General features: G+C 37.3%; 2 protein-coding genes across 5 annotated transcripts in view; both read right to left on the reverse strand.

Moving 5' to 3' along the window:
• Positions 1-49: 49 nt before the first annotated feature.
• Positions 50-2258, reverse strand: LOC306874982 (dual specificity protein phosphatase 19-like). Of its 2 annotated transcripts, XR_013784680.1 has the most exons (5): positions 1967-2258; positions 1327-1373; positions 1017-1169; positions 595-953; positions 50-173 (listed from the first exon to the last, which is right to left on the reverse strand). XR_013784680.1 is itself a non-coding variant. In XM_079425326.1 (4 exons), exons 1-4 carry the CDS (start codon positions 2184-2186, stop codon positions 771-773), a joined length of 603 nt encoding a protein of 200 aa, XP_079281452.1. In that variant the 5' UTR covers positions 2187-2258; the 3' UTR covers positions 461-770. The 2 variants fall into 2 exon arrangements, 1 of the variants encoding a protein (XP_079281452.1); XM_079425326.1 differs by lacking the exon at positions 50-173 and having other exon boundaries at positions 461-953.
• Positions 2259-3303: 1045 nt separating this feature from the next.
• Positions 3304-23371, reverse strand: part of LOC306851148 (calpain-1 catalytic subunit-like) — a 28684-nt gene continuing 8616 nt past the window's right edge. The window contains exons 2-22 of one of the 3 annotated variants that reach the window (XM_079387271.1): positions 21278-21733; positions 19821-19890; positions 18048-18166; positions 14231-14364; positions 13980-14148; positions 13212-13295; positions 12844-12929; positions 12673-12747; positions 11938-12098; positions 11686-11846; positions 11573-11584; positions 8695-8906; positions 7677-7716; positions 7367-7432; positions 7222-7279; positions 6710-6774; positions 6422-6490; positions 5370-5448; positions 5172-5288; positions 4306-4364; positions 3304-4138 (exon numbers count right to left, since the gene is read on the reverse strand). In XM_079387271.1, the coding sequence (XP_079243397.1) occupies positions 4112-4138; positions 4306-4364; positions 5172-5288; positions 5370-5448; positions 6422-6490; positions 6710-6774; positions 7222-7279; positions 7367-7432; positions 7677-7716; positions 8695-8906; positions 11573-11584; positions 11686-11846; positions 11938-12098; positions 12673-12747; positions 12844-12929; positions 13212-13295; positions 13980-14148; positions 14231-14364; positions 18048-18166; positions 19821-19890; positions 21278-21529 (2115 nt within the window). In that variant the 5' untranslated portion in view covers positions 21530-21733 and the 3' untranslated portion in view covers positions 3304-4111. Of the gene's footprint in view, positions 4139-4305; positions 4365-5171; positions 5289-5369; positions 5449-6421; positions 6590-6709; positions 6775-7221; positions 7280-7366; positions 7433-7676; positions 7717-8694; positions 8907-11572; positions 11585-11685; positions 11847-11937; positions 12099-12672; positions 12748-12843; positions 12930-13211; positions 13296-13979; positions 14149-14230; positions 14365-18047; positions 18167-19820; positions 19891-20390; positions 20844-21277; positions 21734-23371 lie in introns of those variants that run through there. The other 2 variants (XM_079387272.1, XR_013782481.1) reach the window with 2 other exon arrangements.

Here is a 23371-nt window from a genome sequence, read left to right on the forward strand (position 1 = left end):
CCCACTAAAAACCTCACGAAAATGCAAAGGCCATCAATAAATCAGGAGCGAGGATTTAAAATGTTTTATTTTTGCAACAAGTATAAACATAAAAATGCATAAAAATATTTTAATATAATTAAATATAAATATGAAATAAAAGCTGCACTAAAACAGTTTCTCAATCCTGGGGCCTGTACCATTCTGAGTTACAGGATTAGTTTCAAGTTGACAAAACCAAACCAATCCAATCTGGCTTTGTTGGTACCATGATGCTGATCATCAACTTTCTTTGTCAACTCAGGCTTTGATCCTGAGTTTGTGGAGCATATGCACATGAATGTGTGACATCACTGGCGAACAGCCAATAACGAGCCTTGGTTAAAGGTTTTGCTAAAGGTTAAGAGATTGAAGAATATGATGAATTTAAATGCATTTACAATGAAAAAGTACTTGTTCATGAAAGAGGACAATTAAATGAGGCAATGAAAGCAGCTAAAAGCCAAGCCACTTTCATGGTACCTAAAACAAAGGATTGGTGCAAACTAAACTGAAACTTAGCTGGCTATCCAGCTAAACTGGCTTCATAGTACAGGCCCCAGGTCCTGGAGTCACCAAACCCAAACACCACATTTCTGATGTTTAACATATCTTACACACCTGCTTCAACTCATCAGCTCATTAACTCATCAAGTGCTGTGTGAAATCTGACATACGCAGTAATCAAGCAGTTTGAGAAACATCTCAATTCTAAAAACAGGATGGTTTACAAAATCAGTCTTTGTGTGGAATCATGGGTTATATTTCTTCAGCTGACTCATAAAGCCTGGGTTTGGCTGAATGTGAGGCCTGGCGGTTTTCACAGCGCTGAAGGCTTCATCAAATGACATCTTCTCCTGGGACATGAGGAGCCCGATGACAACAGAAGCAGAGCGAGAAACACCGGCGTTACAGTGGACCAGCACCACTCCACCCTGAGGAGATCACAGGTTACACACACACACACATCTCTGGATATTCATCTTTCACATACACACCTGCTGACTGGCTTCATCTATGAACTCGAAACATTCAGGGAAGTATGTGGTGATGTCCGTCTCTGGAAGATCTAACACGGTAACAGTTTTATATGTGAAGAGATCAGGGAACGCGTTCTCAACCCCGTACGCCACATTCAGCACATGAGTCACCTAAAACACAACAAACAACTGAATTATTAACTTTTCATACTATATAAATTAGCTTGCTTATTTTTATGAATGTTTATGAGAAAGTCAGATAAATTAAATAATATAAAATATATACATATGTAAAATAAGTAAAAAAAAAAATAATAATATTAATTACCTTTAATTTCTTCAGTGTGTCTATATCATGGGCAGCATCCTGTGATGCTAAAAATCACGTAATTAGTTAAATATAACAAGTAGGGTTAATACTCAATGTGTCATGGTACATTTTCAATCAACATGTTTCAATAATAATAATAAATATATTAAATTGGAATTACCCATGAATAAATAATCTGGTTTTAAAGTATAAAAAAATAATCTTGAAGTTTAAATTCATTATGATTTGTTAATAATAGAAACCCGTCTTGATCATGGAAAGCTTTCTTTAATATAATGATAATCATATTTATTAAATAGGAATCGGTCTTAAATAAATAAACAAATAATCCGGACAATTATTTTTACTTTCAAATTTAATGTGATTGACTGAATTAGATAATTATCTTAGTAGTAGTAGTAGTAGTATTGTTGTTGGTGACCATTGTAAACTTTTTTTTTTTTTTGGTTGTTCATCATTGATATGCATCAAAGTACCACACAATGCCACATTTATGTAGTCACTGTTGGTACCTTGAAGTGCATAAATACAGTAATCAGCATGAAATAATGGTATTTCAGCAGTGCACCACCGCAGTAGTGTTTGTACCAGGTTTTCCTAATGAATATTGCAAATATACATCAAACACATAACGCACAGAGCAGGAGGAAGGGTCTGATGATGCCCACTTGCAGGTCGAGGCTCGAGTCCTGCACGAACCCGAACGCCGCGGCACCCTCGCGCTCCGCGTGGAAACGATCTCCGCGGCGCGTCTCCACGAGTCTCTCGCCCGTCACGGTCGTCACTCTCGTGCTCTGCTTCCTCAGACGCGCCGCGGTGAATCCCCGGATCTCCTGCGCCAGAGAGTTCATCTTCATTCAGACCTCCGTTCAGCGAGCTGCGGAACTAAACAGAACCGGGACCTTAAGTTTGGTACACCAGCTAATTTCAAAATAAAAGGCCCTCTTCATGCTTTAGCGCTCACCCATGATGACCCTAATTTCACAAAATACAATTTTTCTAATAAATTCGACATTACATTCATTACGACATCATTACTTATTAATCTGAAATACAGACCTCGAACAATATAACGACTTTTGACACAGTTTTGTTTGTATATGCCTCGGTATTAAAGTAGAATATTTGTTTTTTGCAGTAATTAGATGCTATTACACTAAGTGCAAATAGCTAGATTATATCTACACTGTTAAAATAGCAAGATTTTCTGCTGTTTATACTATTTGTTGCAAATAGTGGCAATTATCTGCACCTCAGTACTGTAGTACATTATAAAACAGTATGGTTTTAATTCAAATTATTAAATAGATGCCACCTTATTGGGACAATAAAGTGTTTTCCCTTACACCTACCTGATACTTTTATTTTTAACTTTTTGATTATATCCTTAATTTTTCTTGAAAATAAATGCCTTTCTGATGCAATATGAGATTTGAAAAGGGAGAAAAAAGTTCGGCAAAAGGTGGACTCGAACTCGGGCCGATCGCGTCAAAAAGCATGCGACCATCTGCGCAACTGAAACTGATTGTCTTTTGTAGTGTTGACTAACCCAATCACACGTTAGTGGGCGGAGTTAGTGTAAATAGCCTCTGCCAACAAGGCAGGCTATTTGCTCTTAGTGTAAACAGACGCTCCTATTTTTTTATACACAATACATTTCTTTATATTTTCTCTTTGAATTTAAACACAATCTTACTTTTCTACATTACTAGTTGTTTAGATTAAAATATAAGTGAATTGTTAAGGTGACTTTCAACATTTCAACATCATGTCCTTTTAGCCTTTTTACAGTTAAATAGTCACCAAATAATTTTTTTAAAATGATAAATATCCAATGTAAACTCTAAATTAATGAGGTCATAAAGCTGCATACATAACCGTACAAGAATTAATATTTTTGACAATGCTGATAGCTATCAACTTACATTATTACAGATATTTGCTCACTTAAGAAGGTAAAAACCACATCGACAAGACCTTGAACCCCAAAAAAGTTTATTGAAAACCCACAAATGAGTCAATATTGGAGAAAAAAAAACATCCTGTAAAACATGTTGTTTGGCATTGGTAAACAAGAACATCCTCCACCTTTTCCTATACAACTTTCTATTAAAAGAAAAGTGCTGTCTTGGTTCTGTGTATGAAAATCAGATTCAATCTGTTCCCAGTTCTGTTAGATTGTATTAAATGGATGTTTTGCATTGTTCATAAAAACAGAACTAAAGGAATGCATATGGCATTTTTAAAAAGTGTATGTCCCTTTTCGCTTGTTAAAAGACTCTTTGGTTTTTCAGTACATCTTGGACAGTTTATCCCATAAAACAGCTGCATGCATGAAATTCAGTCCAAACCAAATCCCCTTCGGTAAGTAAAGCTGGGTTCGATCTACAGTTTCATCAGCACATGCATTTCTAATACAGCGGTCTTTATACGTACAACATTCAGATATGGCATTCACTGAGAGATATGCAGCTCATGATCATAAAATAGCCATAAAAATTAAGAATGATTGAAAATGGCAATGATTCATTTGGCACAGAAAGTGTGAACGAGTTTCATCTGGAGAAATCCATGCAGCTTGATCCAGAAATGTAAATGTTTTCTCTTGGCTTTAGAAATGCGTTTGGCACAGTGTTTTGCGTGTAAACAGGGTTGCATTATAAGGCGGTTTATCCCATAGAAATGCTTTACAGAAGTGTAGAAATGAAGGCACTCTTCAGAGGGCAGGACTACAGAAGAGAAGACCGTCTCAGTGCAGACGAACAGCGAAAATCTGTCCATTTCAGGCAAACATGGTCAGAGAAATCCACTGCAACACAGAGAGAAATCAGAGTGCATTAGAGCAGAAAGATCATTATAGAATACAACTGCTTGACTGACACTGCAAACATCGTAGAGGTCTACTAAACATGACTAATTCATCTCAAACATGCATGTGTGTGATGAAATGCTCATGTAAGTGAACTGAAGTGAAACCTGAAAGAATGTGAGCGATATGAATCCATCAGCGTCTGTGTCCAGTGTCTTGAAGGTCTCTGTAAAAACACACACGTCTCAGTCCGATTGTCATGTCAGGTCAAAATTACTGTACTTATAAAAAGATTGAGCATGTTGTAATCCAACTTTTCTGTCAGTAACAGCAAAATATCTAATTACATGAATTCTCTATTCACTTTAGTTCAAACGTTTTGGGTCGTTAAGGTTTCTTTTTAATGTTTTTGAAAGAAGTCTCACCAAAGCTGCATTTCTTTAAACAAAAATACATTTTAAAAACTGTAATATTGTGAAATGATGTCATTTAAAACCATTGATTTCTATGTGAATATCTGTTGTAATGTAAAATGTTTTTAACCATCATTACTCCAGTCTTCAGAGTCACATGATGCTTCAGAAATCATTCTAATATGCAGTTTTTTTCTAATTTGCTGCTTGAGAAACACTTCTGACTATTATCGATGTAGAAAACAGTTAAATATACTGCTAAATATCTTTGTGGAAACTGATATATTTTATTTTCAGGATTCTTTTAAGAATAGAGATTATTTTATAAACAAAGTTCAAAAGAACAGCATTTATGTGAAATAGAAATGTAACATTATAAATGTATTTACTGTCACTTTTTATCAATTTAATGCAGGGCTGTCCAAACTCGGTCCTGGAGGGCCGGTGTCTAAAAATATTAGTGACCTTAAACCTTTGAATGGTAGTGTATACATTTAAAAAATATATATATTCTATATTATCTTTGTGCAATGTTAAATTACAAAAAAATACAAGTTTAATATTTAAAAAGAAAAACTGCTACACTTCTTAAATACTATGACCATGACATATTGACTCACTGAACATGGTCTCCAGACGCACTAAACATGTGACAAAGTTGTCAAAATCCACAGACAGATCTTCCTCTGTGTACCGAAGGATGATCAGCTGGAATAAATGATTGTTCAGCTTAAAGCCTGGAGAAAAAGGGACGAACAGAGACTCAGGACACAGAGATGAATCAAAACAGACCAAATAAGAGTTTTTAGACCGTGTACCTGCTGCTTCCAGAGCTCTTCTCATCTCATAAGAGCTCATAGTGCCCGATTTATCCACGTCATGGTCTCTGAAGATTTGCTGTAAACATATGCAAGTCATAAATCATGCAATCAGAACTGACTGTTTTTCATTTCTTCATGCATTGTCTTCAAACCATGGACTGCACACAATTTATCCATTCATTTATTTTTTTATTAAATTAAAATGTCATGTGTGTCTATTCATAAAATTCATCATAATGTGGCACTACAATTACTTGCAACTTCTTATTTCATGATGACTTCTCTACTTTGTATTTGATATTCTTCATTTTCTAATTTTAGCCAAGCTTTCCCGCACCAAACACAGTTAGTTGTTCACGGTGCTATTTTAGTTTTATTGAGATATTATTATATTTTTTATTCATATTTTGAATGATACTTTTATATGATGCTTTCACTTTTAGAGAGTTTAATTAATTTAAAAAAAATGTAGTAATTTTAAAAAAACAAAAACAAATTGTCTATATCAGGGCTGTCCAAACTCGGTCCTGGAGGGCCGGTGTCCTGCAGAGTTTAGCTCCAACCCTAATCAAACTCACCTGAAGCAGCTAATCAAGCTCTTACTAGGCGTACTAGAAGCTTCCCTGCAGGTGCTGAGGCAAGCTGGAGCTAAACTCTGCAGGACACCGCCTCCAGGACCGAGTTTGGACAGCCCTGGTCTATAAAGTTTATGAATCATGTCATTAACTAGCTCAAATAAAACGTTTGAATTTAGTTTATTCAGTTAAAGTTTATTTTATTTCAAGTACTCAATTTTTTTATGGTTTTACTTTTTACTAAACTATAACACTGGTTGTTTATAACAACTTTTGACCTTCTCTCTGACTCATGCTGCTTTTTCTGCTGCACTTTTAATACTTCTATATGGCTAATGTTTGCATGTGGAATAAGTAGTAATGTCCAGGTCAAGCTGCTGATAGGAGCCTAGGTGTTGACCAGCCCAGACTAACCCATCAGAAGAGCCTTCACTAAACACTACCTTTGAAAACATGAATGTAATATCATCTCACCAGGTAGCGTTTAATCTTTTCCCACAACACGTGAAACTCTGTGAGCCCGAGCTTCCCGCTGCCATCCGTCTGCAAGCATGTCAAAGACAACCAGAGCAAGACAAACGGAAACGGAGAGCCTATGTTTGATATGAAGATGCAGCGCAAATAAGACTTGAGATTTTAACACTGCAGTGTCAATGTAAAGAAAAAAAACCCCTCAATGACCGGTAGCCTATTTGTTAGCTGCGTTACATTAAGTGATTATCAGACTGAATATTTTTAAAGCTGATTGTGTGGAAAGGATACATCCATGAGGTTGATCATGCTTCGGCACGACTCCTTCCCAAACCCGTCCGTCTTTAAATCTTTATCTGTGCATAAAGACACAAAACAGAGATGAGTTCTCAGAATTAATCACTTTCGTTTCTTTAAGTGTGATCTGTCTGACACTTCATTTAAATGTCAGTGAGAGGCAACAAAGTTTTTGTGCAAACTCTATTAGGCTTAATAGTTCAAAAGTTCTCATCCCATGAAACATTGTGACATAATTGAATCTAAAATATAAAAGTATGACTTCTAGTCAATCTGTACAAAGATAAAGATATTTTAAGTTTATTGCTAAATATTCAGATGCAAATACACAATCTGACCGTGTAGCAAGAGCGAAGCAACTGACTTTTGTCTTCTGCAGAAGCACATATAGCATAGATTCTGCAGGATTGAACTAGTAGGATGTTGTCTTGGAAGTGAGCTGCCTGTGTAGAGACTAGAGAGTGAAGCGGCTTTGAAACAGAGCTACTGAATCCTGAAGATCTCACGTTTAGAGATGATTCTGTTCAGGATGGTCTGCAGCTCCGTCGTGCTGATCTCCATGTCCTAGAAAACATATTCACACATGATTAACATAGAAATGCATCGTAATATGTAATGTCTGCACACAGCAGTGGTTCATCAGTCTCTCACCGCTCCAGCCAGCTGTCTGAAGAGACTCTTAAACCCGGCGTCAATCTGACTCTCATCCAGACGTTGCTAAAGCAATCGAGAGAGAGAATATACTTATACATAAATAAATGCATCTTGCATGATAAAATAAGCTCTGAACCATCAGAAACCATCTATTAACCTGAATTCACTTTATTAAACTTTATTTACATACAGCTGTGTGTAGTGTTTAATAACTCCCTTTAACTGAGAATATATATTTGTAGTATAGTACAGCCGCTCTTATCTTTTCTTGCTGAACTATAGAAATGTCTCGATCTGATCATCTCACCTCCTCTGGAACATCAGCCATGACTTTATCATCCATTTCTCTGAGGGACACATAGAGAATTACAACATGAGCCGAGAATAATCTTTGCCTTCAATGAATGAGCAGAAGTGCTTCAGCATTAGAACAAGCTCTATAGTGGCACTATTTCTTTAACAAGGTCCAAAATTAATGTTCAGCAGCATCGATTCTATATATATATATATATATTACGAAGCAAATGAAACGAAACGAAAGAAAAGGAGAAAGAGATCAGCTGGAAAATAATTACAAAATAAAGGTTTACTTTAGTGGTTTGGTTTAGTCTTCTGAGGTTTTTTCCTAACAAAATAGTCAATGCAATTCAAATGGTCAATTTAAATTTTGTAAGGAAGCCAAAAGATGGTGGTTGTTATTAATTTTATTAATTTATTTTTGCATTCATTTTTGCAACTTCTGCAACAGTTAAAAATGCAAAATAATACAGTTTGCATTAGGATAAAATGTATATATTCTAAAATATTTCAAATAAAATTTATATTTACATTCACCATTAGCATGTGCAGTACACAAGTTAATTCTCAGCAGCACCAAAGTTAGTAAAGGTTTAATTTTTTTGCATGTAAATACAACAATAGAAAAGAGATACTAATCAGCTGAACGAAATAATAATAGTATAATTTGCAAAATAATAGTTTAATTTGCTGAGTAAGGTCAATAGTCTTTTTTGTACCAAATATAAGCACCATGAGCGATTCCAATAAGATACAAATCAGTCTGTTAAATAAATGCCACTATTGGGAATCTTTACTCAACAATAACACACAAAATTTTTTTAAAAGATTACTTCAACTCTAGAATTTATGTGCAATATGCATACAGAATGAAGTGTATATATTTTGAGGAATTTATGCAAAATATTTGTGCATAGTCAGTGAAAATTATACATGACCTCCTGTTACCATCCTGTACATTTTGGAGCCTTTTGAGAAAGCTCATGTGTAATCCTAACAGCTGGATTGGCCAGTGTGAGCCAACTTACTCTGAGTTGGCAGGTTTCTCTGAGAAAACTCTGAGCGTGAAGTCGGCCTCTTTCTGCGGCTCGAATGTGGAGGGTACGATGATGTACTCGCCGGCGGGCAGCCGGAAGCGTGAGCTCACCTCCCGCAGGTTAATGAAGAGCTCCGAGCGAGCGCTGGATGCGTTAGACAGGAAGAAATCCCGCTTCAGATGAACATTGGACTTCCCCATAAACTGAGCACAAACACACAGCGTTAACTCAGTCACGTCCGCTTTAAAAAAAAAATCTGAGTGGGAAATCTGTGTACAAACACTTTCAGGAGCACAATTCATCAATAACATTCATGTTAAAATCTATTCTCAATTTACAAAACAGTGAGTGGTATTTGCCAGTGTAAAATTTGTTGCCAGGGAGTGGATGTGTGGTTGCTAAGGTGTTCTGATTTATAGGTGTTGTGTGTGGTTGCTAAGGTGCTTTGAACAGTTTATAGGATATTATAGTTTCTAGGGTGCTCTGTGTTGTTTATAGGTGGTTTCTATGGTGTTGCTAGGGTTCTTAGGTGGTTTCTAGGGCATTGTTAAGGTTTCAAGATGGTTTCTATGGTAGTTTCCATTTGCCAGTGCAAAGCTTTTTATTATGGGTTGCCAGGGTGTTGCTATGTAGTTGCTAATAAGTTTTAAACCATTTAAAGGTCATTTATAGGTTGTTGTCAGGGTGTTGCTTTGTGGTTGCTGAGGTGTTAAGAACAACTTGTAGGCCATTTATAGATTGTTGCTTTGGTGTTCTGTGTGGTTGTTAGGTGGTTTCTAAGATAATGCTATGTGATACTCCACATTATTTGTCAGTGCAGAACTTGTTGTCATGGGTGCCAGGGTGTGGATATGTGGTTGCTAAGGTGTTATGAACAGTTTATATGCCATTTATAGGTAATTTCTAGTGTGTTCTATGTGATTGGTAGGTGGTTTCTAGGGCATTGCTATGTGGTTGCTAAGGTGTTCTGAACAGTTTATAGAGCTTTTATAGATTGTTTCTAGGGTGTTCTGTGTGATTGTTAGAGCATTGCTATATACAGGTACATCTAAAAAAAAATTGAATATCATGAAAAAGGTCAATATTTTTTGTCACTCGTTTCAGAAAGTGAAACCCATATATTATATAGATGTATTACACATCGAGTGAAATATTTCAAGCCTTTATTTCTTGAAATTTTGATGATTATGGCTTACAGATAATGAAAACCCAAAATTCAGTGTCTCAGAAAATTAGAATATTACATAAGATCAATAAAAAAGGATATTTTAAACAGAAATGTCAGGCTTCTGAAAAGTATGTTCATTTCTATGCACTCAATAGTTGGTTGGGCCTCCTTTTGCATGAATTACTGCATCAATGCGGCGTGGCATGGAGGTGATCAGCCTGTGGCACTGCTCAGGTGTAATGGAAGCACAGGTTGCTTTGATAGCGGCCTTCAGGTCATCTGCAGTGTTGGGTCTGGTGTCTCTCATCTTCCTCTTGATAATACCTCATAGATTCTCTATGGGGTTCAGGTCAGACGACTTTGCTGACCAATCAAGCATCTCCATAAAGCTTGTCAGCAGATGGAAGCATAAAGTGCTCCAAAACTTCCTGGTAGATGGCTGCATTGACTCTGGACTTGATAAAACACAACGGACCAACACCAGCAGATGACATGGCAGCCCAAATCATCTCTGACTGTGGAAACTTCACACTGGACTTCAAGCAACATGGATTCTGTGCCTCTCCAGTCTTCCTCCAGACTCCAGACCTTGATTTCCAAATGAAAAGCAAAATTTACTTTCATCTGAACCACTTTGGACCACTGAGCAGCAGTCCAGTTCTTTTTCTCCACAGCCCAGGTAAGATGCTTCTGACGTTGTCTCTGGTTCAGAAGTGGCTTGGTAGCTCTTTTCCTGAAGACGTCTGAGCGTGGAGACTCTTGATGCACTGACTCCAGCTTCAGTCCACTCCTTGTGAAGCTCTCACAAGTGTTTGAATCAGCTTTGCTTGACAGTATTCTCAAGCTTGCGGTCATCCCTGTTGCTTGTGTACCTTTTCCTACCCAATTTCTTCCTTCCAGTCAACTTTGCATTTAATATGCTTTGATACAGCACTCTGTAAACAGCCACAGCTTTCAGTAATGACCCTCTGTTACTTACCCTCTTTGTGGAGGGCGTCAATGTTCGTCTTCTGGATCATTGCCAAGCCAGCAGTCTTCTCCAATATTGTGGTTTCAAAGAACAAGAGATACCCAGAATTTACAGGGAGGGATGGTCATTAACTGAAACTCAAATATAAATATTGTAATATTTTGAGATACAGATTTTTGACTTTCATGATCTGTAAGCTCTAAGCAAAAAAAAAAAAAACTTTTGAAATGTTTTACTTTACATAAAATATATGAAAGTTTCACTTTTTGAAATAAGTTACAAGAAAAAATGAACTTTTTCATGATATTCACATTTTTTTAGATTTACCTGTAGTTTCTAAAGTGCTCCAAAGGATTAAGACATTTATAGGTTGTTCCTATGAAGGACCTTATACGGAGAGAGTGTGGGTGTGTCTTATGCAAATGACTAACACTGGGCATGCTGTCACTCATTTACAATACTAAAGTCATTACAATTAAAATGAGGTTACAAATAAATGAATGTGTGTGTATGTTACAAATAAGGCAAAAAAAGAATTCTCCCTTGAGTATAAATACGAACAATCCATGCAAACGGATCTAATGTCTTCAAGCTTCTCAAGATTTGACTCTCTTCTACAGTATTTAAAGGCCTACAAATGTCTGAATCAATCGATACTCTATAAAGCACAAATGTGTACATATAAATAAATGGCACTGGATTTAAAAGGCCCCGGGTGGCTCTCACCGTACCTCTCTTGGCACCTGCAAAAATAAAGGTGAAAAAGCAACCAATCAGAAAAGGAGTCAAAAACACATGAACAGGAACTTTAGATGAGTTAAACAGAAGAGATCTGCTCTCTGACCTCATAAATGGCGAATCCAATGGTCTCCATGTCCTGTCCTTCTCTCCGCTTCTTCCTGCGGTCCTTCTGCATCAGCGCCACCAGGAAGCTGCAATCTGATTGGCCAGGAGAATCCGGGTGTTTCAGGGTCACCTTGAACTGAGGGTTGATCCAGAATGTGGCTGTAGTTTATGGGGGGAAAAAACAGGCAGATGAGGATTTGGTGGTTTTGCTGCCACTGACTGACCCACGGTTCCCCGTCCCCTGCTGTACCTGGGTAGTTCCTGCATCCGCCAGCCGTACTTCCTCTCCTCCACTCGCCTTGATAGAGCGACGTGCTCCACTTCTTCACCTGACTCGCCTGGAGCGCGTCTGCCGTCAGGTTACAAATCTCCAACCGAGTGAACTCACGCAGGAAATCACTAAACGACATCCTGAAAGAGAGAGAGACCCGGTGATCCCCTTGAGCGGTGCTGGCGAATTATAAGGTTGCTAAGGTGTTCTGAACGGTTTACAGGTCGTCGCTATAGTGTTCTGAGTTGTTAATGGTTTCTGGGGTGTTATGTTCTGAATGGTTTAAAGGGAATTTAAAGGTTGTTGGTAGGGAGATTTGCACTTTCTTGTTGTCATGATGTTGGGTGGTTGCTAGGGTGTTGCATTTTAAATTGGTTTATAGGGCATTTAAAAGTCATTGCTACAGTTTTCTGTGTGGTTTCTAGAGTATTGCTATGCAGTTACGGAGATGTACTGAACAGTTTATAGGACAACTATTGGTCATTGCTAAGGTGTCATGTGTTGTTGCTAGGTGGTTTCCAGGGTGTTGCTATGTGGTTGCTAAGGTGTTATGAAGAGTTTATATGCCATTTATAGGTTGATGCTATGGTTTTGTGTTGTTGCTAGAGGACTTCTAGGGCTGTTTAGTTGGTCCGAAGAGTTTATGGGCATTTATAGGTCATTGCAAAGGTTGTGTGTGTGGTCTCTGATCATCTCTGATCATGATCCACTCACCAGAACTCTCCGTCTTCACTGCGGTTCTGTAATCTGCCCCGGACAGAACAGTCCACATTGTCCCATTCCCGAGAGCTACACACACACACACACGTCAGAGCAGTCATCAGAACAACCGTAAACACAGTAAGTATGGAGCATCAATAATCAGCACACTGGTGTGATTCTCACTCGTCACTCCAGGCTCCCGTCCACTCCACTTCACCCCACGGGTTCCTGATGCGCAGCAGCTTAGTCATGTTTCCTCTGTACACCACCTGATCAACAGATCATTAATATTTCTCATTACAAAGACATTTCCCTTTGGAATAACTTGCATTGATTAAACACTCACACTAAGACCAGAAACGTCTATAGAGACAATCAAGTCAATTTTGATTTCATATTAGATTAACATTCATGCATTTGGCAGATGCTTCTAGGGTGTTCATACATTCCCTGGGAGCTTTCAAAGAAAGACATGCTGCATCTAGAACCTGCAAGATAGATGTGTATAGTAAGTGTTTTAGTATGTCTTTGTGTTTAAGTCTCTGGCTCACCTCTTCCACTCCGGTCACTGAGTACGCGTGACCTTTGACCAGCTTCTTGAAGGTCACCGCCTCCATGTCAAACTTACTAGTGATCTTGAGGACAATAAGATGCATACTGCAGTCAGACATTGATATTGATTACCGTCACCAATACAAACATGTTAATAACTAATATGATGAGCAAAATAATCATCCTTATTATTATTATTATTATTAACTACAACTACTGAAAATAATATCATAACTGAAATAAAGCTGAGATAAAATATAAATATTACATGCTAAATTAAAATTATAAACGTTGCCCTGGCAATTAACTTGGGTTTAAGTTGAAGCACTAAAATTACCAAAACTAAATTAATTAAAACCTAAATTTGAATAAAAATGGCAAAAGCACAAAATCACAAATAATCATGTTATCACAAACAAAAATTTAAACTATAATAGGTCATCTTTAATAATAATGATAATATTAAATAACATTGATAACATCTATTGATAATATTAAATATTAGATGAAAATTTTAACTTAAAAGAAAAGTAGAGAAAAAATAGAAATGTTGCCTTTGCACCCAAATAAATAAACCAAATCAACTAGAACTTAAAAACAAACCTCATTGGAAATGTAAAAATAAAAATAGCAAAATAAAGAAAAAATGACAAACGCACATAAAATTACTAAATGAAAACTGAAAATATACAAACATAACAGCTCATTCAAACTGTACATTTTAAAATAGGATTATTATACTAAAAATAACACTGATCGGCGCTCACGTCTATAGAGCAGCCCAGCAGCGATCCTCTCTCGATGGCACGGCCGATGATGCTGAAGAGATCGGCGGGTGCTTTCTTTAACTCGTACATCTCTGTGACTCCTCCTGTGAAATCCTCAAAGCCCTCAGACGTGCTGCCGCCCGACAGAGCCTCATAACAGCCGTTCAGCCTGACGAACAAAGCAATAAATAGACTAAAGAAGTGCAGATAACCTGTATTTGATTCACATGTGGAGTCCAGGATGATCGTACTTGGCGTAGGCCTTCTCCAGCAGAGCACTCCAGAACTCTCCACCCTCTGCTGAGTGAACGAACAACAGCTTCCCATCCTTCACTGGCAACCGGTCATCAATCACCACATCCACCCACTCACCGAACTGCCAGAACTACAGAGAGAGAGGGACATTCAGATATACTCCTGAAGAAAGTGAATAAAGCTTCTTTACTGGCATTGATGGTTCCACAAAAAACCAACCACACACTCTAGAAAATAAGAGGATTTTTGCCACTGAAGAACCATTTTTGGTTCTCCAAAGAACCTTTAAGTGAACAGTTCTTAAAATAACCATTTTTTTTTCTTAGTGTAAAAAAAACTTCAATGGAATGGAAAAGTTCCATGAATGTTATAGGTTCATCATGAAATCGTTATTTGAAAATAACAGTTCCGAAAAAGCAATGCCACCAATGAACCTTTCAGTGCACAGTTCTTTAAGGAACATTTCAATACTCTAAAGAACCTCTACTGTAAACATCCTTTTGTGAAATGAAAAGTTTCCAGGGATGTTAAAAGTTCTTCATGGAACCATCAGCCCTAATAAAAAACAAAACAAAATACATAATTTAAGAAAAAATTTTTTTTTAACTGTTCACTGAAAGGTTTTATGGTTGTTGGATGGCATCACTGTGAAAACCATCTTTTGAAATGTTTATATTTTAAGAGTGTACGTCCAGCAGGTGGTGCACACACACACACACACACACACACACACATACACATACACACACACACACAGCATATCTCACAAACACAGCTCTGTAGTCAGTCAATAATCACGATAACACTACTTGAATATCCATTAGCATGGAGATATTCTACAATAACTGATAAATTAAGCCCAATCTGTTACTTTACATCTGTTAATTCATATGATTCTTAGGTATAGCATGCATGCATGCTGTAGGGCCAAAACCATTCGACCAAAACTCAGAAATGAGTTGCAACCAAAAGCTTAACGGTAGATTCAATTATTTGCTTTTTACTTCTGCTGGTTGTATTTAGGCTTTAAATTTCATAAACGTTGTGGTTATTTGTGAAGATTATCATGATGAACGGAATGTGTAAGCATAGTACATTTCTGTAGGTGACCGTTTATTTTGCAGTAATTCAAAAACAAATGGAAAGTGAACCAGGGTGATGCAAACCCACAAAAGTAGAACATCACTGCAGCGCTCTACAGGTGGCTGCACTTAAAATGATAACATGCACAGATAAAACATTAACTACACAGATAACACGCATCCTCTGCTGTTTGTTTAGTGGTGAAAAACTTCCTGGGTTTGTCAGAAAGACATAAAGAGGGAAAGAAATGACTGAACAAATTGGCTTCCACACATCATCATGTAATTACAACTTCCGAACCTGTAAGCAGAAACTTTCTGAGAGGAGCTGAGGAGTGAACCCTTTGCATTACTGTTAGTGAACCCTCATTAATTATTCACAAATATATATTGCAGGAATTATTGGTGCAGCAGGAATTGCCTGTACTTGCAGATTTCCGTTCACATTATCCACCATACATCTCACACACACACACACACACACACACACACACACACACACACACACACACACACACCCTTCATGTGCACTTCTGTAAAGAGCCAGTCAAATAAGGCTTAAGATGGATTTGAGACATCAATGAAATCATCAATCGAGCTGCACATCTCTGAGGAATTTCTTCCCAGGATATTTGATTTATATCATACAGAGACAAGATTAAGTCACACAGCCTGTCAAGAACGTTTCTGGATCAATATTTCACCACAAAATAAGAAATCTCCAAACTATTCTATCTATTTAGAATATTTATAATAAGACATCATCTTACCAGTGTTATCGTTAACTAAAACTAGTTCAAAATAATTTTCAGCAACTGAAAAAAAAAAATAAAATAAGAAAATATTAGATCTTAAACTAAAAAACTTGAACAAAAATGACATTATTCTGTATACTGTTTATTATAGAAAAGAAATATTATACAAATTAAATATAACGTACATATTGCATAAAGAATATATTTTACTATTGCGACAAAATATATTATCATTCATACAGCCTGAATTTGATGTTTTCATATAAAAATACAATTGTCATGAAAGCACATATCAATGTTAAACATCTAAATGGTCATATAACAGCATGAATTGTCTTTACACAAAATATATTTTCTTTACGATTTCGGAGTTAAATATGACCCAGACATGTGAGATTCAGTGGGAAATAGTTTAAAATGCACTGCAGCATTTCTCCTGTGAAGGTCTCTCCCTGCGGCCCTCAGATTTACTCTCTCTCTCATAATTAGGTTTTACACACACTCAGGACATTTCTGCTGCTAATTTAATCTAAATGAGTCTCAGATGAGCCAGACAGAACTAGCACCAAAAACACTAATGTGTGTGTGTGTGTGTGTGTGTGTGTGAGATGCATTAGTGAACACAACTGGATCCTGTGTTCACACGCTCATCCATGCATGAAACACATGTGCATTTTTAGAGCATCTGTGTGTGTGTGTGTGTGTGCGTGTGTGTGTGTGTGTGTGTGTGTGTGTGTGTGTGTGCATGTTTATGTGGTTTATGAGGACACAAATGTGTATAATGACATGGGTATGACAGAGGTATTACAATATGAAGGTGGTTTATGAGGACACTGCCTATGTCCCCGTAATTCAAAAGGCTTAAAAAAACATACTAAATGGTGTTTTTTTGAAAATCTAAAAATGCACAAAGTCTCCTGTGAGGGCTAAGTTTAGGTGTAGGGTTGGTGTAGGGCAATAGCACACACAGTTTGTTCAGTATAAAAACCATTACGCCTATGGAGAGTCCCCATAAACCACAAAAACCAACATGTGTGTGTGTGTGAGTGTTTGATGATATCTTCAGCGGTTCGGAGTCTTAATGAACTTTTGTGCGCCTTTTTGACTGCATTGCTTACTTTTTTATTATTCTGCACAGAATTACCAAATAAAAAGTACAAATAAGCATTTTGGACACATACCATAGCAACATCATATTCATTCAATATAATATGGAAATACTAATGCACATGAGTATTTTAATCATTCAGTACCATGGTATTTCTCAAATGAGAATGAAAAAATGTATTGTGTTGTCATTTGCCGCATGTACATATTGTGAAAGGATTCTTTGCATGCTATGTCAACTCATTACCCATAATCCTCTCTGCCACATCATTGAAGTTATTTGAACAGCAGTGAGCAGTCCTGCCCTCCCCCTCACCGAGTCAGAAACACATGCATCAGCACATAATTCACTACTGACACACACGCGCGCGATATCCCACACGAGGAACAGATTGATCAGACTGTCTTACACTGTTTCCAAGCAGCGCTTCATTATTTTATAATACTCATACACCACTGCTCATGCTAGAGTGTTTATAGAGCAACGTTCATGGATAGTTTATAGCTACAAAAGAGTGCTGGTGAGATCAACTGCATCTTAACCTTATCAGTCTTAAACATAAAGCTTCTTTAGTTTATTGGAATCGATGGTTCCATGAAGAACCTTTAACATCCATGGAATCTTTCCAAACTTCTTTATACTGGAAAAAGGTTCTTTAGATATTTAAAATGCACTAATTCAAAAAATTGTTATTTTTGGAACGGTTCACTGAAAGATTCTTTGGGAAACTAAAAATTGTTCTTCATAGCATCACTGCAAAAACCCCTTTTGAAAGCTTTATTTTTACCAAGTGTAGTATAAAGTTATACTCTCTGACTGTCAGACCCAGATCTGCGCTCATGTTCTAGCGTTCGTCACACTGACGCACCTGAAAGTGAAATATTCCAGCGTATCCGCCGTCAAAGCTCTGGCCGTGTGGCACCACGCGGTGCAGGAGGTCATCGTTTAGAGTCAGAGACGCGATGGCTGCCAGCAACCAGCAGTCACCTGAGAAAAACACACCACAGATAACCAACAGATGAGATTTAGTGCACCAACAAATTATTCAATATATCAGTGTCTGTGGTGGTGTGGCCCACCATGAAAGATTGAGGGACTTGTTGTTTTATTTCAGTACAAATAACCTTAAAACTTAATTCTTTATGCCATATAAACGTGTAGAAAACTAAAGAAACTATAACTAACAATTTTTTTTATATTTTATTAAAAATCAGTACAAACAGTAATATTGTGAATTATTACAGAATATTATAATATTATAGAATTATTATATATATAAATATAAATAAGTCAGCACTAATAACCTACTCCTAAATATAATGTAAAAACATAACATTTTCTGTAAAGCTACTTTGCAACGATTTGTATCATGAAAAGTGCTATACAAATAAACTTGAATTGAATATGTGTGTGTGTGTGTGTGTGTGTGTGTGTGTGTGTATACATTCCTCTCTGTATCTATTAATTTTTACATCTCCATGCCACAGTCTCTGGGATTATTTTAACATGACAGTGTATTGCCCTAAACCGCACATCTGCTGTTGGAAGATGATCTGATGCATTACATCACAGAGAATGTGTAAATAACTTCAAATAGCCATCAGACCCAAACTAACCTGACACAAACGAGGGACAGGCAGTCATTCTGTTTCCATGTTTATAAAAGCACAACCAGCAGTCACTGGGCCGCCACACACATCCTGACCAATCACGGTGCTTCCTCGCGGTTTTACATGATTAAACACTGTACCCTTTTATAATGTCATCATAATGCATAAGCGGCTCCGCTGTGAGACAGCAGCTGTGTTTAAAGTAAACATCGCTGTACTTTACTATAGCTTTCCTCATCATGTGTGTTGAAATACACCACACACCAGATAGCACACTTTATATTTAATATTCCAGTTTCTAAGTGTTTTAACGCTTTAATTTTATTTTAATTCGTTCATTTAAATGCACTTATTTCAAATATTGTGCATGCGTGAATGTGTATACACTGCAAAAAAAAATTAAAATACATACTTTTTTATACATTATAGGCTTTTTATCTAAAGTTAAAATATTGACTATGAAATTTATTTTATATACAGTCTACTGTTCAAAAGTATTTTTTGAAGAAATGCATTAAATTGATCAAAAGTGGCAGTAAAGAAACTCTTTTGACTTTCATGAAAAGAATCCAGAAAAAAAAACAAATGTCACAGTTTTCTCAAAAATATGAAGCAGCACAACTGTGTTCAACATTGATAATAATCAGAAATGTGTCTTGAGCAGTAAATCAGTATATTATTATGATTTCTGAAGATCATGTGACACTGAAGACTGCAGTAATGATGCTGAAAATACAGCTGCAGATCACAGAAATAAATTACAGTTTAACACATATTCACATAGAAAACAGTTATTTTTAACTGTAATAATATTTCACAATATTACCGTTTTACTGTAAATTCAGCCTTGGTGGAAATAAAAAGGTCTTTCAGAAACTTAAGAAACCTTGTGAATGATAGTGAAAATGAAATCTGTTTGACAGTCTGTTGTTCACTGGTCTAGTAAATGAACAGCTGGTTGAGGTTGTAGTGTGGTAAATTCAGGGTTGTTTGAGGTGAAGTTCTCGTCCCTGATAATGACGCAGACTCACCCAGAGCTCCCTGACAGATGTCGGTACGAGTCGCTCCATCCATGATGAACTGGGGACGCATACAAATCTCCTGCAAACACACGTGTGACGCTAAATTAGATTTGCATTTTCAGAAGGAAATGATGCACAGCACTGTGCCTCTCATTCAAATACACACTCACACACACACACACACACACACATATTCTGGTCTGCTTTCAACAACTGCATCATGTTTGTCAGTGATGAGCACATGCAGCAGAGTATGTCATTCAGATTGAAAGTCATGTCTAGTTTATAAAGGCAGGACGGATAAATTAATGTATAATGAGTAGCCATTTTTCCTGACAAAACATTTCAGCTCTTGAGCATCCCATGAGAGACGTGGTTATATAAAGCCATGCATTAATGTACTGACTAGAAGCCATGAAATCCTGAGGGACGTTGACTGTAGAGGTGACCTGTCACACGCAGAAGTGTTTACAAATGTGTTCAGAGAGTGTAAAAAGCAGAGCGATAGGTTAAACTAGGGAATGTGTGGACTAATGTGACTGAAGTGTGAGGTGAAGTGTTTGTAAAGAAATAGCTCACCCAAAAGTGACAATTTACGCAAACTCATCTACATCTTGGATTGCCTGAGGGGGTTTCTTCATCAGAACAGATTTGGGGAAATATAGCATTGCATCAGTGTCTCAGCAATGGATGCTCTGCAGTGAATGGGTGCCGTCAGAATGAGAGTCCAAACAGCTGATAAAAACATCACAATAATCCACACCACTCCAGTCCATCAGTTAATGACTTGTGAAGCCAAAAACTGTGTTTGTAAGAAATAAATCCATCTCCAAACCATTACTTCTGGCCAAAATATGAGTCCATAATCCATAATAACGCTTCCTCCAGTGAAAAGGTCTATCTCCTGTTGTCTCTCACATCAAAATCCAGCCACATATTTGTTTAGAGCTGTTTTGGCTTGTAAACGGTGCTTGATCTGTGCAGAATTCTCTCCTGATTCAGACCAGAACACTTTTTCACTACAGGAAGCATTATTATGGATTATGGACTCATATTTTGGCCAGAAGTAATGGTTTGAAGATAGATTTGTTTCTTACAAACACACAGAATTGTATTTCACAAGACATTAAATGATGGACTGGAGTGGTGTGGATTATTGTGATGTTTTTATCAGCTGTTTGGACTCTCATTCTGACGGCACCCATTCACTGCAGAGCATCCATTGCTGAGACACTGATGCAGAGACACATTTCTACAAACCTGATGAAGAAACAAACTCATCCACATCTTGGTTGACCTAAGGCAGAGTACATTTGAATTTTTTGGTGAACTATTCCTATAAATTGAGGCAAATGGAAGAGAACAAGAGGAACAGCAAGCAGTGATGGAGTATAAAAGTAGTAGTATTTGCTAAACAAATGCAAGACAAACCCATCTGACCCTCACAACCCTTGCGGTCAGCTCACCGTCGGTCTCATCCACCGCACACCATGCGTCTTGGAGGATCGTGGACCCAGCTCATTGAATCCCAGTGAAGAAGCGCTGGTTGGGAACAAGGGGTCCTCAAACAGGGTCCTGGTCTGTTGGCACTGGGCCCTCAGTGACTCGTAATCCTGGCCCAGGAACTTTACAGCATTGTGGTTCTGACCCAAACCCGCATCCCGGTCCCACTGACTCCGCAGCTTCGCGGCCATCCCTGTGGCGTAAATGGGCTCCATGTTCTCACCCGCTTTACTGGGACCAGCACTAAAAGACGACGTAATCCCAGATAGCCAATGAGAACGCAGGAATGGGAAGAGACGAGCCAATCACAACACAGGAAACGAGGAGTAGAATGAATATGTTAATTCTTAATCAGAGGGGAAGATGATGCTGGATGTCATTTATTTAAGCAGCTGCCGATAAAGATCAGGTTCAGAATCCTGGAAAAGAGAAGAAAGAGTCTTTAAATGAATTGTGTTATTATAAAATAACCTGGTCATTTAAACAATTTCACATTTCTTTTCATTGTTTTTGCTGTCTGACTAGGACAAGAAGAACATTGGCACAAATGCAACAAAATAAAGAGAAAAGGTTGTGTTCAGTTATGTTTAATTTAGTATTTGATGCTTTATGTATTTTATAATTATTGTGCACTCACAGAAAGTGATGGGTCAACAGCTTAATGAGTCAAATTTTCATCACTATTCTTAATCAACAGGGCACAAAATGCACACAAACTAAATAATACAGCAAACATATGCAATTATAACATGCTCAGTATCGATTCTTCTCCAGCATTATTCTTTATTTGACATGTTTCCTCGAAAGTCAGGACTTAACCCTTATATTAAGATGTGAGTCAATTTGACCCATCTTGATTTAAGTTGTCGGGGGAAAAAAAGAAATTGTGACTTTTTCTAACTTAAGGTCATGAATATGCATGTGTTGTGGAAAAGCCTATGCATGCACACAAATTTTTTCTATGATGTTTTCAGGTCAGTTTTTTGATTTATGTCAGTTTCTGAACTACACATTGTGGGTATTTACATTTATGCATTTGGCAGATGCTTTCATTTAAAAAAAAAAAAAAATACATTGCATTGAAGGCTTATGTTTTTATCGGCGTATGTTGTCATGAATGTTCACCATACTGCACTACTGTTCAAATCTCAGGAAAGCACACAAATGAGTGCATTTCCACACTTTGTCTGTTTAAAAACCTTTAAAAAACATTTTAAAAAATAGTTACAACACTGTTTATAATATGCATTTACGCATAACAGTTGACGGTAGCCATTGACTGAAACTCCCACAGGTTTAGAACAACTTGAGAGTGAGTAAATAATGACACTTTTTGGGTGAAAACAGAAGTTTAATTTTCACAGTTCCACCTAAGAAAGTTTCCCACAGGACACTTTGACTACACAGTGCTTAAATATGAGACTTCTGACATGCCTCTGAAAGCAGAATAAACTCACATTCATTTCGAACAAAGCCTGAGACCTGCTGTCACAACCTAAAAACATCTTAATGATGGATTTGTTTCTTACAAACATGCAGCTTTTGTGTTCTCCAGATGTTAACTGATGGACTGGAGTGGTGTGGATTATTGTGATGTTTTTATCAGCTGTTTGGACTCTCATTCTGACGGCACCCATTCACTGCAGAGCATCCATTGCTGAGACACTGATGTAATGCTATATTTCTCCAAATCTGATGAAGAAACCAACTCCACTTTATCTTGCAAGTATGCATCCAAAACAGTGAATGAACAACTTCCCTTTCCCTCCTAAGAGCTTGTTAAACCTGTCTAATATACCCTCCCCCTCTTCTGTTCATTCTCACACTGCGGTAAACCTGAGGAACGATGCACTGCTTACACACCGTTCTGATTCACGCCTTCTTTGTTTGTTAAACTATACACTAATATCAGCCTAGTCTGTGCCCTGTGTTCAAATGTAGGTCTGGAGCTCAGTAAAAGTGTCTTTCATTCTAAACTACATGTTGTTAGTTTGATTTAAATATGGTCTGCTCATCTTACTCGTGTCACTTGTTGTACTGTGTTTGTGAACACACTG

The sequence above is a fragment of the Barbus barbus genome (genome assembly GCF_936440315.1).
Source record: "Barbus barbus genome assembly, chromosome: 1".
Classification (NCBI taxonomy): domain Eukaryota; kingdom Metazoa; phylum Chordata; class Actinopteri; order Cypriniformes; family Cyprinidae; genus Barbus; species Barbus barbus.